The following is a 16145-nucleotide window of genomic DNA, read 5'->3' as shown; positions in this document are numbered from 1 at the left end:
TTTATTGAACGTAATTTCTTCTACAATACAATAGCTGGCTGTACAGTAGATGTAGATGTCCGTCGATCTAGCCGGAGATGTGGTTCCTCTCGGTTGGCTGGTACTGCCGGTCGGCTGGTACTGCGGTCAACGGTGCAGTACAGCAGCTTCGGTGATATCTTCTCGGAGACTCTGCAATAGCGGTTGCCATTAGCAGCGGACGAATACTGGTCTGCCTTCGACCGGCCGGGTCTATATAGTGAGCTGAGGCCAATAGAAACCCAGCGTAGGAATCCGCGGCCAGATACGTCGCAGCGACCTCTGCAAGGAAAGGTTCCTATTAATCGACTGGAATCTTCGGTGTGTTTACCTGATGTCTTTGCCTATTTGGCTGTTGGTTTGTTTCCCTCATAGTGTGGCTGTTATGCGGTGCTGCCTGCCATTTAGGGGAACCCGATGGCCGACAGTACAGATATCATATGTGAATTTTGGTGGCAGTCATTGATGCAAAAGCAATTTTCATTGTAGCAGGATCTCATCATGAAATTTCAATCACCAACATTTTCTCAGAGTGAAAATACTTTTTTGGCAGCCACCTACAAAGCGAGAAATGATCATCATAATAAAATAGTAGAAATGAGAGTTCGCAATGAAAAATGTAAGTGTTCTTCATTTTTCCTGTGCACTGTTCAAGGATGGAATGGTAGAGAAATAGATTGAAGACAGGTCCGTGACCCCTCTGCCATGCACTTAGTCTCGAATTGCAGGGTAATCATGTAGCTGTACATCTAGATGCACCATTAGTCGTGTCCCGTGAACAACAAAGCCATTAGGCGAGATTCAACTGAGAGAGTGTATGACTGATAAAATGGTAGTAAACATATAAATTTTGTGGTGAACGTGACTAAACTAGTAATGACTAACACCCACTACCCATGGCTGTATCACTTATACTGAGCAAGGCTGAAACATTTTCTCCTTTACTTCCTCTCATATTTGATGTTAATTTGATTTTGCCTTTTTGATGGGAATCAAAATAGAACATACCTTTTTATACAAAAAGAAAATAAATGATATTCAAACCCCAACTACTTGTATCATGAAATGGTAGTCTAGTAGTGGTACGTGACTCAGTTCAATTGCATACCTACCTGTTGATCCTGTGTCTTTGATGCCCTTCTGTACATCCTCAGCCTGTCAAAACACACATGACCTTAACTGCAATGCAGCTGCGAGTACATTGCTCTCTTGAAGTATGAACTCTGATAGTGAAGTATTCTAAGACAACACCCTGGGAGAGGCTGGTACACCTGTAAGCTAAGTTGGACAAATCTTGTAAAATCTTAGTATGATGCTGAGGGCCAGTGGCCTCTGGATTTTGTAGGTGTACATTAGTTACATCAATTGTACAGAGTTAAAAGTGCTTTTATCAGATTGCACTGAGCTCATGCAATTGTAACTTCTTGCTCTTGACACTACCAGTAATAAAGAAAAAGATATTGCTTACGAACTCGCAATTCTAAGCTGCTGTAATCCTGCTGTGCTGTGTGTTGTACAATTTGTGCTATCTTCCACGGAGGACTTTAAATGGCAATGTGGCCACTATTTATGAAAAATTGCAATGTATTTTGTAAGAATTACCACAAATCTGTTTAAAACAATTTTCTGCACTTACTTTACTTTTTATTGATTTTCAATTTCAATATAAAGTGACAACATTTTATTCAGTATTCACGAAGTTCACATGACCCTAAACCTTTCCTTTCAACAATATCGACAATAAAAAAGAAGTTATTCACCTATGAATTTACAGTTCTAAACTGCCACAACTCTGTACTTTGCTGTTTGTCATATGAGTTATGCCATCTGTAATATGGGACTTCAATTCACAATCCTGCGATAGTTTAGTATCTGCTGGATAATTAATAACCCGAGTATAACAGAAGTTCTGACATTCCTCAAGGTAGTGTTATAGGTCCTCTGCTGTTCCTTATCTATATACCATATTTACTCGAATCTAAGCCACACTTTTTCCCTGTTTTTGTAATCCAAAAAACCGCCTTCGGCTTAGAATCTAGTGCAAAGTAAGCAGAAGTTTTGAAAAATGTTGGTAGGTGCTGCCTGCCACAATTAACTTCTGCCATTGAAAATATGTAGCTCTACACAGGCATGCTTTGCAAGCACAAAGGTAAATACTGGCGCCAAAACTCTGCGTCAAGTAAAAAAAATAAAATAAAAAAAATTTTAAAAATTTAAAAAATCCTACCTGTGAGAAGAGATGGTTGCTAATAGGAACTTTTATGAATTGTGAACACATGCAGTATTTTCTTCACCATAAGAATAATATGAATATAAACATTTTGCCATGTATTTTGTCGTGTTTGCTGCTATCTCATTTAAATCCTGTCTGCCTAATAAACTACGAAACTAGAGTGAGACAACAGCAAACGTGGAAGAATATACATATCGTGTCATGTTTATATTCGTATTATTCTTATGCCTAATAGTGATACAGTCAGAAATGAAGCACGGCAATTGACTAGATTTTTAAATCTAAGATGACTCTAATTTGTATGCAGAATGTAATGTACTAAAGAGGCATCTGCAAAGATTTTCAAACGCAGAAGAATTTTTGCTAAACTCTCATTGAGAACATCTTCTATTATATGCAGTCTATTATTTGGTTCTGGTTGATCATTATCAAAGAAAGCAGCAGTGTAAGTAACAACAAATAAGCAGTCTCTTGCCATTGTTTCACTAATGAGACGATTCCTCTCTTTTCTTTAATTGTAAGCGGTGGTAGCGTGCACAAAAGCAAGCCATGCCACGAGCGGCGACAGGCCGTAAACACTCATTATCAGAATGCGACAAACAGTAAACACTCATTATCAGAATGCGACAAACAATGCATGCCACAGTACAGTAATGCATTTTCAACTTAGAGTGACGTAAACACCTATAACATAGAGAACAGCACTTATCAGATTAAAAAAAAAGGGGGGGGGGGGGGGGGCAATCAATTCAAACCAGACGAAGCATGTGAAAAAGGAAGGGTACTCGTATAAATATGGACGGAGCACCTGACGCATAGCAATGGCTACCTGATAAAGCTTAACTGCTAAGCTTAAGACTCGAACCAAACTACTGTAGCTGTATCATCATTCATTCGACCTAAATTGTATCTCATATTACAATGGACCAACTTTGTTTCGGTTTGGAGGTGTGGCCTAAAACTTTTCTCTCCCCTTGAATTTCGAGTCTCAAATTTCAGGTGTGGCTTAGATTCGTGAATTTTTTTTTCCTTGATTTCGAGTATCATTTTTCAGATGCGACTTTGATACGAGTGCGGCTTAGATTCGAGTAAAGACGGTAAACGATTTAGGAGACAATCTAAGCAGCCGTCTTAGATTGTTTGCAGATGATTCTGTCATTTATCATCTAGTAAACTCATCAGACAATCAAAACAAATTGCAAAACCATTTAGAAAATATATTTGAATGGTGGGAAAATTGGCAATTGACCCTAAATGATGACAAGTGTGTTGTCATCCACATGAGTGCTAAAAGGAACCTGTTAACCTTCAGTTACTGTTACATGATAAATCAGTTTTATATAAAGGCTGTCAATTGAACTGAGTACCTAAAAATTACAATTATGAACAATTTAAATTGAATAGAACACACGGAAAATGTTGTGGGGAAAGCAAACCAAAGACTGTGTTTTATGGGCAGAGCACTTAGAAAATGTAGCAGACCTACTAAAGGGAAAGCCCACACTATGCTTGTCCATCCTCTTTTGAAGTACTGCTGTGCAGTCCAGGATCCTTAGCATGGAGTATATCAAGATGGTTCAAAGAAGAGCAGCACATTTTGTATTATCGTGAAATAGGGGAGAGACACGGTACATGATTTGAGTTGTTTGTTGTTGTTGGGGTCTTCAGTCCAGAGACTGGTTTGATGCAGCTCTCCATGCTACTCTATCCTGTGCAAGCTTCTTCATCTCCCAGTACCTACTGCAACCTACATCCTTCTGAATCTGTTTAGTGCATTCATCTCTCGGTCTCCCTCTACGATTTTTTCCCTCCACGTTGCCGACCAATACCAAATTGGTGATCCCTTAATGCCTCAGAGTATGCCCTACCAACTGATCCCTTCTAGTCAAGTTGTGCCACAAATTTCTCTCCTCTCCAATACCTCCTCATTAGTAATGTGATCTACTCATCTAATCTTCAGCATTCTTCTGTAGCTCCATATCTCGAAAGCTTCTAGTCTCTTCTTGTCTAAATGATTTATTGTCCGCATTTCACTTCCATACATGGCTATATTCCATACAAATACTTTCAGAAACGACTTCCTGACACTTAAATTTATACTCAATGTTAACAAATTTCTCTTCTTCAGAAACGCTTTCCTTGCCATTGCCAATCTACATTTTATATCCTCTCTACTTCGGCCATCATCAGTTATTTTGCTCCCCAATAGAAACAAAGGTTTGCCTTTCTTTAATCTATTTTCTAAGATAAGTCATAGGGTCAGTATTGCCTCATGTGTTCCAACATTTCTGAATCCAAACTGATCTCCCCGGGGGCGGCTTCTATCAGTTTTTCCATTCGTCTGTAAAGAATTCGTCTTAGTATTTTGCAGCCGTGGCTTATTAAACTGATAGTTCGATAATTTTCACATCTGTCAACACCTGCTTTCTTTGGTATTGGAATTATTATATTGTTCTTGAAGTCTGAGGTTATTTCGCCTGTCCCATACACCTTGCTCACCAGATGGTAGAGTTTTGTTAGGCTTGGCTCTCCCAAGCCTGCCAGTAGTTCTAATGGAATGTTGTCTACTCCTGGGGACTTAGGTCTTTCAGTGCTCTGTCGAACTCATCACACAGTATCATATCTATTTCATCTTCATCTACATCCTCTTTCGTTTCTATAATATTGTCTTCAAGAACATCACCCTCTATATACTGCTTCCACATTTCTGCTATCCCTTCTTTGCTTAGAACTGGGTTTCCATCTGAGCTCTTGATATTCATAGAAGTGGCTCTCTTTTCTCCAAAGGTCTCTTTAATTTTCCTGTAGGCAGTATCTATCTTACCCCGAGTGATCCTCTACATCCTTACATTTGCTCTCTAGCCATCCCTGTTTAGCCATTTTGCACCTCCTGTCAATCTCATTTTTTAGATGTTTGTATTCCTTTTTGCCTGCTTCATTTACTGCATTTTTTAATTTTCTCCTTTCATCAACAATATCTCTTCTGTTACCCAAGGATTTCTGTTAGCCCTCATCTTTTTACCTACATGATCCTCTGCTGCCTTCACTATTTCATCTCTCAATGCTACCCATTCTTCTTCTACTGTATTTCTTTCCCCCATTCTAATCAATCGTTCCCTAATGCTCTCCCTGAAACTCTCTACAGCCTCTGGTTCTTTCAGTTTATCCAGGTCCCATCTCCTCAAATTCCCACCTTTTTGCAGTTTTTTCAGTTTTAATTACAGTTCATAACCAATAGATTGTGTTCAGAGTCCACATGTGCTCCTGGAAATGTGGTACAATTTAAAACCTGATTCCTAAATCTCTGTCTTACCACTATATAATTTATCTGAAACCTTCTAGTATCTCCAGGCTTTTTCCATGTATATAACCTTCTGTCATGATTCTGGAATCAAGTGTTAGCTATGATTAAGTTATGCTCTGCTCAAAATTCCACCAGACGGCTCCTTCTTTCATTCCTTAGTCACATTCCATATTCACCTACTATGTTTATTTCTCTTCCTTTTCCTACTATCGAGTTCCAATCACCCATGACTTTTAAATTTTCGTCTCCCTTCATTATCTGAATAATTTCTTTTATCCCATTATACATTTCATCAATATCTTCGTCATCTGAGGAGCTAGTTGGCATATAAACTTGTACTACTGTGGTAGGTGTAGGCTTTGTATCTATCTTGGCCACAATAATGCTTTCTCTATGCTGTTTGTTGTAGCTTACCCACATTCCTATTTTCCTATTCATTATTAAATCTACTCCTGCATTACCCCTATTTGATTTTGTATTTATAACCCTGTATTCCCTGACCAAAGTGTTGTTCCTCCTGCCACCGAACTTCACTAATTCCCACTATATCTAACATAGCACGCAGTCATATACGGTGGGAGTGCACAAATTACTGTTGAAAATGTACAGGAATATACTGAGGTGACGTAACTCATGGGATACCAGTATGCACATGAGCGGATGGCAGTAGTATCGTGTACACAAGATAAAACATGGCAATGCTTTGCCGTGTTGAAAATGTACAGGAATATACTGAGGTGACGTAACTCATGGGATACTAGTATGCACATGAGCGGATGGCGGTAGTATCGCATACACAAGATAAAACATGGCAATGCATTGCCGTAACAGTCATTTGTACTCATGTGACTCATGTCAAAAGCTTGCCAACGTGATTATGGCACACGACGAGAATTAACAGACTCTGAACATGGAATGGTACTGGTATTAGATGCATGGAACATTCGATTTCGAAAATCATTTCCATATTACGAGTGTAGAGAGAGTGCCAGGAATACCACAATGCAGGCACTGCCTCTCACCACGGACAACCTGTACTACTCCTCGGTGATGGTGTGTGTGCTAAATTATATTTACTAAGCTAGCCAACAACCAGTGTGTCAAACCTGGGTGGGATGGCACTGATACACAGAGATAACAAGTGTATTAAAACGCATAGCGACAACATAGAGTTCCTCAATGAAGTGTACCATATCAATTATCTGCAAGTAGTTGTAAGGACGGAAAGTTTAACCAAATGCTTACCACTCGCACAATAGCTACCGCCGAATACGCAACTGGACCACCACTGGTTTTATCGCCTAGTGTTAGCTCCCGATTGAAAATTGTAGTTAACGCATCTGACTATCACAAGATTTTACAGGTTCGACCAGCAAGCTAACATTAAAAGTAATCTATTAGTCAATGGAATCAAGCAGAAATTAAAAGTCTGATTAGGATGCACTACTTAAGTCAGTTAAAGCCAACTCACTATGATGTGCCACACTTCACAACAACATGATAGGAAACCGCACTTACGTAACCCAACACTCCGACACTGACACCTTGGATTTATCTTATCTTTTTCCCAGCTTGAAAACTATCCAACGTGGAGTTTAAGTGCTCCTTTTAATAGAACCCCACTGAAGCAATCAATCTAGACTGAACTTTATAAATTTTCTAACGTACCTGCCCGATTAAGGGATCTGACATTCCGCGCCCCGATCTGTAGAATGCCAGTTTTCTTTCTCCTGATAAAAACGTCCTCTTGAGTAGTCCCTGCCCGGAGATCCGAATGGAGGACTATTTTACCTCCGAAATATTCTACCCAAGAGGATGCAGTCATCATTTACCCATACAGTAAAGCTGCATGCCCTCGGAAAAATGACGGCTGTAGTTTCCCCTTGCTTTCAGCCGTTCGCTGTTGAGATGGATGCCATTAAAACAAAGGCATTTTTCATTGCGGTGGAATCTTCTCATAACACTATAGTCACCAATATTTTGTTGACACCCACCTACATACACGTAGAGAGAAAAGATCATCTTAATAAAGTAAGGGAAATCAGAGCTCACACAGAAAGATATAGGTGTTCGTTTTTTCCACACATTGTTTCCAGAGTGGAACAATAGCGAATTATTGTGAAGGTGGTTCGACCAACCATGCACTTAAGTGTGATTTGCAGTGTAGACGTTGATGTAGATATTCTCCAGCACACAAATTCATCTAACACCACCTCCTGATGAAGTGCTCATCAGCAACGAGGAAATTCCGTCACTGAGACAGTGAACAGTGGGATAGTTACAGCATCTTACTTACTGACATGAACTGGAGTGATGGCAACTCATGTGGTATAAATTTGCCCATTACATACACTCATATATGTCTGTTTTGAGTGTCACGAATCAAAATATAATTTGTCAACACCATACAAATTCACTTACTATGTTACTTTACTTGATTAGAGATTGTTCACTTAGTATCAATAGAAATAAAGCTTACATGCCATAGAAGCGCCAGGTAGCAGTATCAACAAGCTCTTACCTGAACTGCCGGTGTTGGTGGCCATGTGTGCGTGAGGCATGGTGGTTTGTGTGACTGAATGGTGTGTGTATCTCTTTTGCTGACAAAGGCTATGACCATAAGCTTTGTGTAAGTTTCTTTTAATTGTGTCTGTCGACAACTTTAACATTTCATCGTTACAGTAAGTACATCGTTTGTATATCATAGAGGTGGAGCTGGCATTCACCCTCTGTTCAGGCTCTTCCAACACCAGCTACTTTCTCTCTAAAAATAGTGTGTTGCCCCCTTCTGAGCTGCGGTTACCTCAGACCATCTTCTTTAGGAATATGAACTCTTTCTAATATTACAATACAGGTAGTTTAAATTGATGGCTGCAGTGGAAAAACTCTAAGAATAATACATGACATAATTGGTCCTACCTCTTATTACAATCCATAACTTCATCATGCACTATTTTTCCTCTTTCCTTCTGCTCCATCTTTGACTCTTCCATCAGGTCATAACTGAGGAGCATCTGTCCCTGCAAACTATGCTTTATTTTTATTTCAGTCTGTGTTAGTATTCTTACACCAACTGGGGAGCTTCCAGAAGCCATGGTCTCTATCCCATCGCGGTGACTTGCATTTTCATGGTCACCAGTGCTCTGCTTCCCAACAACGATTGTCTGTGACTGCCAGTGGCTCTTGTGAATTCGGATCATTAAGATCCCTCAAAATCCAGATATCTTGTGATTCTTTACACTGATCGCAATGTAGTTTTCATCAGTCTCACTCTTAATAAAATTTTACATATATCTACATTTGATTCCACCTGATTCCAGTTCTCCTTCATTATTTTAATTTCCCAACTTATTATCGCACAGTTCTGTTTTCACCAGAAGGTTGCTTTATCGATTTCAAGTTTTCGCACAAGTCCATTTAGAACCAGAACACTGCTCTCACATTTTATTATAATAAATACTCTACAACACACAAGCTATGCCCACTTCCTGTTGTTAAAAGATTGCTCATGAAGCCTTGTCACTTGAACTCTCTTTGTATGCTGGTCCTTCCAAGTTGCTGCATTTTAAGAGAATTAGAAGAATTCCTGGATTTACCCTGAGAAGGTAGGAAATAGGAGTCAGTGCTGACGTCCTCTGCGTATCTGAGCAAAACTAATTTGAGGTCTCAGAAGCTGCCCTCTAACAAACTGTTTCACCTCAACAGTCAAATCCCATCCATCCACATGGTGTATATGCACCTAATCTAATACTAGCAATCTATGCATTTGGAGCAAGATCTACACTCCCTGAACACACAATGTCTAATGCCATCCTGTAAGAATTACAGAGTTTACAGTAATTGAGGAATGGCAGATTCAGTCCACCTTCAACTGTACGGAGGGGGGGTTAAATTACGGGACATTATGGTTTCAGTAATGCTGTTAAGCATTAATTATTACTATATAAAATACATGTTCATCAGTTAAAAGTTTAAATATTAAATTTTCATGTAATAGCAATGAAGATACAATATTACTTAAAAACAATCACAGGAAAAGAAAGGTACTTCAAGAATGAAAAAAAAAAAAAACTAGGTCTAAAGAAGAGGAAAGAACACGGAATGGAGCAACAAGCAGACTCTTATGGCAAAATGCTTATAGCTGTGAGGTGTTGAGAGAGGCAGTGAGAAACATTCTATATGGCATGGGATGTGATGGTGCTGTTATTATGGTAAGCGTCATGCTCATCTATTAAGTAGTGAAGTTAATCCGTGGAGACAGTTTCAAGACTGTCACATAAGATAATTCATTTCATATCATGATGAAAATAAGATAGAACAATGGCAGAAGACTAGGCTAAATTGTTTGGGTCATGAATAGTGTCAAACGATGAAGGGAGCGCCTCACCACAATTCTTTATCAAAGTTAGTATTAAGGAGTACAACAGCAGACGGTAAATATTTGTGTGGACCTTGTAACTGGGGTAATTTTAATGTGGTGGATCCTCATATTACGATTGGAACTACTGATCAATGCAAATGGAACATCCCTAAATACGAAGACTGGTAGAAAGTATTGCAGCTATTGCACTAAAGACAACTGGACTCCATACTGGCATGGTTTTTCAAACAGCCTCCATACAAGAAGGTTCAGTCTCAGGGAGGGATTGGAGGAGGGTACACAAGGACAAAGTAAAAAAGAATATCTTGAGATGTTTTAAATTCTGTAGACATGTGGATCAAGTGTCTTTGCATGTGTCACTGTTGTTAATCTATCAGTGATGAATTTGAACAACAGGGGGGATTTAAATATTTTTGTCAGGCATTATTTTGTCCTCTCCTATGAAGTAGTTCTCTCCATGTCTCATAAACAGATCAACTGTGGAGGGAGAAGGAAGTGCCACTGGTGGTACAATGCATTTATTTATAAGTATGTACTGTGAGATACACACTGAAGCCGGCCGCTGTGACCGAACGGTTCTAGGCATTTCAGTCCGGAACCATGCTGCTGCTACGGTCGCAGGTTCGAGTCCTGCCTCGGCCATGGATGTGTGTGATGTCCTTAGGTTAGTTAGGTTTAAGTAGTTCTAAGTTCTAGGGAACTGATGACCTCAGATGTTAAGTCCCATAGTGCTCACGGCCATTTTGAACCATACACACTGAAGTACACATACACTTAGTTACGCTTTAGAGGAAGGAGGGATTGTTCTTACATTCAAATAATTTTTTTGAAAAGTGGCAGAATGAAAGCAGTATCGGCTATTATAATTTAAGAGAAGAGATTATAGTTGAAGGTAGGAGAGCTATGTTTTCCATTTCTCTGTGTTTCATTGACAGACTATTTTATGTGTCACATGTATTTAGTGTACTGAAGTATTGAAAGATGACAGATGTCTGAGTTGGTTCATTCCACATTTTTTCTCACACATGCAACAGCTTGATCTTTGTGATGATATCATTAATGAGAAATATGATTTCAGATAAGGAAACTATGGGGAAGGATATAAGTTGTATTCTTCATGAAAGAATCAATTCAGCATTCACCTAATGTAAGTGAGGGGAATCATAGGAAAACTTAATTATGGTTGGCTGGATGGAATCTGAAACTTGTTCCAATTAAATGAGAGTCCACCATGAAAACCAAAGCACCACCCTGAGATAAGGTAGTGGTGAAGTTGATAAAGCAACCTGCTTGTGAAAACAGCTACTGTCATCATCTCGACAAGCCCTCTGAAGTGCAGGAAATAGAAGAATAACTGTGGACTATTTCTTCTCAAATGATGATGTTCAAATGAAAGACAGATCATAATTTCTGTGTGGTACAGTGTAACTTTAAACAACTTTAAAATGGGTAGTAAAACGTAAGATGAAAGATTTTTACACAAGATTGGCAAAAATTAAGATTGCCCAGTACATAATCAAATTGCTTACATGAAAAGCATTTCGAATGACATACTTTTAGACACACGTACACTGAAAGTTACTATATTGTTAATGGAAACTACAGAAGGAGAAATAAGCCATAATATTGTCTCAGTGTAATATTATTATTTTATTAGTGTGATTAAAAATATGTAAAAACCTCTTTTTATGTTTTATTCAATACCAAAATAGTATATTTGGTATTATGTGATGATGCCTAACATACTTGATCCTTAAGAGACTTTTTGAAAACATTTTCTAGGCATGGCAGCATGCAAGAGCAAATGGCTGGGAAAAGTCATTTTGTGAGAAACATTTTGTGTCAGCTGCAACTATGGAAATGGTGGTTGGTTTGCGAACACAGTTGTTAGGCCAGTTAAGAGCTTCTGGCTTTGTGCGTGCACGTGGAGGTGGAGACATTCGTGACCTGAACTCCAACTCGGAGAACTGGGCAGTGGTGAAGGCAGCTCTGTGTGCTGGTGTATATCCAAATTTAATTCGTGTTGACAGAGAACATACACAGATGCGGACACAGTAAGTATTTTCTCATGTTTTTGTTATTTAATGTTTCCTCCTGCATTGGCCATAAGGAAATGACTAACAGGAGCACGAATACATTATGTACACAATTGTACTGACTGCTTTCCACTCTGTGTTAGTGTTTTGCAACTACCATATTTAAGGAAAAAAAAGAAAAATACTGTACTTTCAAATAGTGAAGTACATAATGAGACAAGCAAGAAATAACGTAAGCTGTAACTATCAAAACAAACTTTTCTTTACATTTCTGTTTCCATTCTTTTGCTGGAAGGATCTTCGGCCTCTGAAAGATAATGTTTATATAGATTCTTTTTTGTATTTGTGCTTAAATATACTGCTATTTTATAAACACAGGTTTTTCCCTAGTGTTTCATTGTTTGCATCACTTGAGTAGACTGATGATGTATGTGTCAATGATGGTAGAAAAGAGGTGAGTGCATGCATGAACATCACTAAAATTGTCTTTAGTTTGATAGTGTATGTGATTGGTATTCACCCTTTTGCTCACATTTCAATGCTATATGCCATGTAATTTTCACTAGCAGCAGTGCTTTTTTGTGCTGTATTTAAGTGTTTCGAGGTTGCAGTAAACTTAAATCACAGCTATCTGTTCGCATCCATTCTTTCACCTGTTTCTCTGTATCTTCATTATCAGAATATTCTATATGTCACATGTATTTAGTGTACTGAAGTATTGATGATTGTAGATGACGGAACATGTCAGATTTGGTTCATTCCATGTTCTTTCTCACACATGCTACAGATTGATCTTTAGAGTTAATAGTTTCAATATCAGAAATGGTGACGTAAGTGATTTTGTGACTCTAGTTTCATCTTATGTGTATTAGTGACATTTGTGCAAAAGACAATAGTAATTGCATGGTGCCTAGCGTACCTAGCTCCTAGCCATATCTAAAAAGCTTTGATGAATTGTGGCTTCATTGAGTACATTGTTAAAATAATTACTGGATGACACCAGATAGAATATGTTTTGTAAAGACAATCTAGTAGTAATTCATGCTGATGATACCACATGTAAGTGGTTTTACTGAATACACAGCATAATTTAGTGGGAAATATTACTGTAGGTTATGTGTGACATTTGTCTCCATGATCCATCAAACATGAGTGCAGTACTTACACAAGTGAAATAGTTCGGAAACAGAAGAAGCCACATCTAATATAGTATGGATGACCAATATTGCTGTGTACCCATGTGAGCAATATTTTGTCACTCTGCGATGAAGAATAATCTTTCGTTCAGGTACTCATAGCATCTCATATACCGTCAAACGGGGAGATTTCGGACAGTTTTGTTGTTATTTTGATTGTAACTTTCGTATATATTGTTAGATTAAATTGATTATTATGGAAGGCATAGGGTATATGTGTAACGAGTAAAATATCCCAGAACCAGAAAGTTTATGTGTAGGAATATTTATCTGAGGCAGTTAAATAAAGTGTACGACATCACCCTATGGATTGGGGTGATTTCGGACACATTTGTTTTTTAAATCTCTGTCCGAAGTAACAGTATATAGAGGGAATTCGGACAGTTACTGCCTTTTTTTTAATCCCACGTGCTTTTTATTTGATTTTTGTGACATTTTACACATTTTAAGGTAGCCCTTTGTTACGAATAAGTGATATGGATTGATATGTTGTTGTTGTTGTTGTTGTTATCGTTGTTGTCGTTGTTGTTGTCGTTGTTGTTGTCTTCAGTCCTGAGACTGGTTTGATGCAGCTCTCCATGCTACTCTATGCTGTGCAAGCTCCTTCATCTCCCAGTACTTACTGCAACCTACATCCTTCTGAATCTGCTTAGTGTATTCATCTCAATGAATTTTATATATTACAGATACGTTCTGCACGAGCTCGTTTAATATTTTTGCTTAAGCGAACAGAAAGATCTTCTGACTGTCGTTTGAGGAATAAATGCACCCATTCTTGTCCTGGCAAATTATTACGAAATTTCTTCTCTTTTCGGACAGATTTATCAAGATATATTGAAACTAAATATCTAAAATCCAATTTAATGAAGGGAAATCCCCAATGTGCAGCCCTCAAGATACCTTGCTTCAACATTTCTTCTTCTTCTTCTTTATTTAACACTGGCTGTCTCCCATCTTTTTTTGAGTGTGCTTCCTGCAGTTTATTTTGTAGGGTTGATTTAGGTATACCATACCAATCTCACGCTTTTCTGTATGATAATTTACCACTCTGAATATCACGAACAGCTTTATCTAAAAGTTCCAGGTCATAATTACACTGTACTGTAGCACCTCTTCTGCTATTATAGGTTCTTGGCTTTGTCTGAAATCACCCCACACAGTACACAGTTTTACAAAATCCGTCGTTATTTTATAACCTTGCACAATAAACTCGACAAACTTGTACAGAAATTGTCTCAATGCTGTTAGCTACTGAGCACATTGACAATCATGGTTACAATAACTTCCCGCAACAATACAAAGTTTCCACTTTACGGTAATACATGGATTTTTAACACTGAGACTGTTCGTCAGTTATTCACCTTGGGAAACTATTGATGCAAAATATAAGTTGTGGAAAGTGATAAATGCAATCTTGCACTTAACATAACTGACACATGGGTGTTAAAATAAGTAACTCTTTGTTTCTATGCAGTGCCAAAGAGCAAATTAGCCATACTGTCCGAATTCGCCCCGGTGTCCAAAATCACCCCATTTGACGGTACCTGCGATGCTACGATTTCTGCATAGAACTTCATGTGCACGTGACTACAAACCAATTGTCCACCTGAACAAATGGACACACCAAACTGCTAAACTCAAATTGACCACTGAGCGATGGGATGGCTCTGTACTCAGATCCCAACCAGGTCCAGTCATGACACGATAAGTTCAAAGAATAATCACTGTCATACAAAGTTCTTGTCAGTACTTCAGTTGGTTGTGGATGGAGAAGTGTGACTGGTCCAGCTGCTGCTTTGTCTTAAATTTGGGGCCCGGTAGCTCCACATAACCAGCTGGCCGGAGATGCTACATTCTTGATTGCTTGCAGTGAGTCTGCCATATGTAAGTGTAATATGCATATCAGTAACAAGTTTACTCACCAAGCGGTGGCAGGAGAATATGCATATAAAAAAAATTGTATGTATGCAAGCTTCCGGAGCCAGTGGTTCCTTCTTCGAGCAGAAGGATGGAAGGTGAAGGAAGAATGGTGAAGGAAAAGGATTGGAAAGGTTTAGGAAAAGTGGTAGAGTTTAGAAAAATCGCCCTGAATTTGAGGTCAGGGGACACTTACCGGACTGGTGCGCAAATTTATATTAAAAAATATATATAATATGTAAATAAAATAGAAAGAAACTTCCACATGGGAAAAATATATTAAAAACAAAGATTCCAAGACTTACCAAGCGGGAAAGCGCTGGCAGACAGGCACATGAACAAAACACACAAACACACACACAGAATTACTAGCTTTCGCAACCGATGGTTGCTTCTTCAGGAAGGAGAGGGAAAGACGAAAGGATGTGGGTTTTAAGGGAGAGGGTAAGGAGTCATTCCAATCCCGGGAGCGGAAAGACTTCCCTTAGGGGAAAAAAAGGACAGATGTACACTCGCGCGCACACACACACACACACACACACACACACACACACACACACACACACACACACACACACACATATCCATCCGCACATACACAGACACAAGCAGACATATTTAAAGGCCATGATATATAATATAATTAATTAAACAAATAGATTTTTTCACACTTTTATCATTTTGATTCCTTAGATTTTTAAGCAAATGCAATGTCTTTCACTTTTAATTAATTGATTCTTGTATTCTCTACGCTGTTGAGATTTACGCCATTTGATTATATTCGTCTTCTTCCGCCATAAGTATTTCTCATTCCTGACCGTGGATACAATAAGGATTTATCATCGGACTTCCTCTTCTGATGCAGGCAGCTACAGTGTCATGACTTTGGCTTAATGCACAGAAGAAAAGAAGCTTTCATGGTTTTGCACTAAATGAACTCTCACATTCATACTTTCATAGGATTATTATTCAGACAACACATTGTATCACAAGAAATACGTCTTCTCGCCACGAGAACTAAAGACAGAGTCTCTCTAATAATTGCCAAAAAAAATTGAAA

The 16145-nt window shown here is 38.5% G+C and overlaps 1 protein-coding gene across 3 annotated transcripts in view; it reads left to right on the top strand.

Annotated features, from left to right (window-relative positions):
- Positions 1-16145, top strand: part of LOC126281316 (3'-5' RNA helicase YTHDC2-like) — a 261983-nt gene that overhangs the window by 154969 nt on the left and 90869 nt on the right. For all 3 annotated transcript variants that reach the window (XM_049980161.1, XM_049980163.1, XM_049980164.1), the window contains exon 18: positions 11719-11990. In XM_049980161.1, the coding sequence (XP_049836118.1) occupies positions 11719-11990 (272 nt within the window). The remainder of the gene's footprint in view (positions 1-11718; positions 11991-16145) is intronic.

This window comes from Schistocerca gregaria, chromosome 7 (assembly GCF_023897955.1).
Source record: "Schistocerca gregaria isolate iqSchGreg1 chromosome 7, iqSchGreg1.2, whole genome shotgun sequence".
NCBI classification, from domain to species: Eukaryota; Metazoa; Arthropoda; class Insecta; order Orthoptera; family Acrididae; genus Schistocerca; species Schistocerca gregaria.
This window is presented reverse-complemented; position numbering and strand designations above follow the sequence as displayed.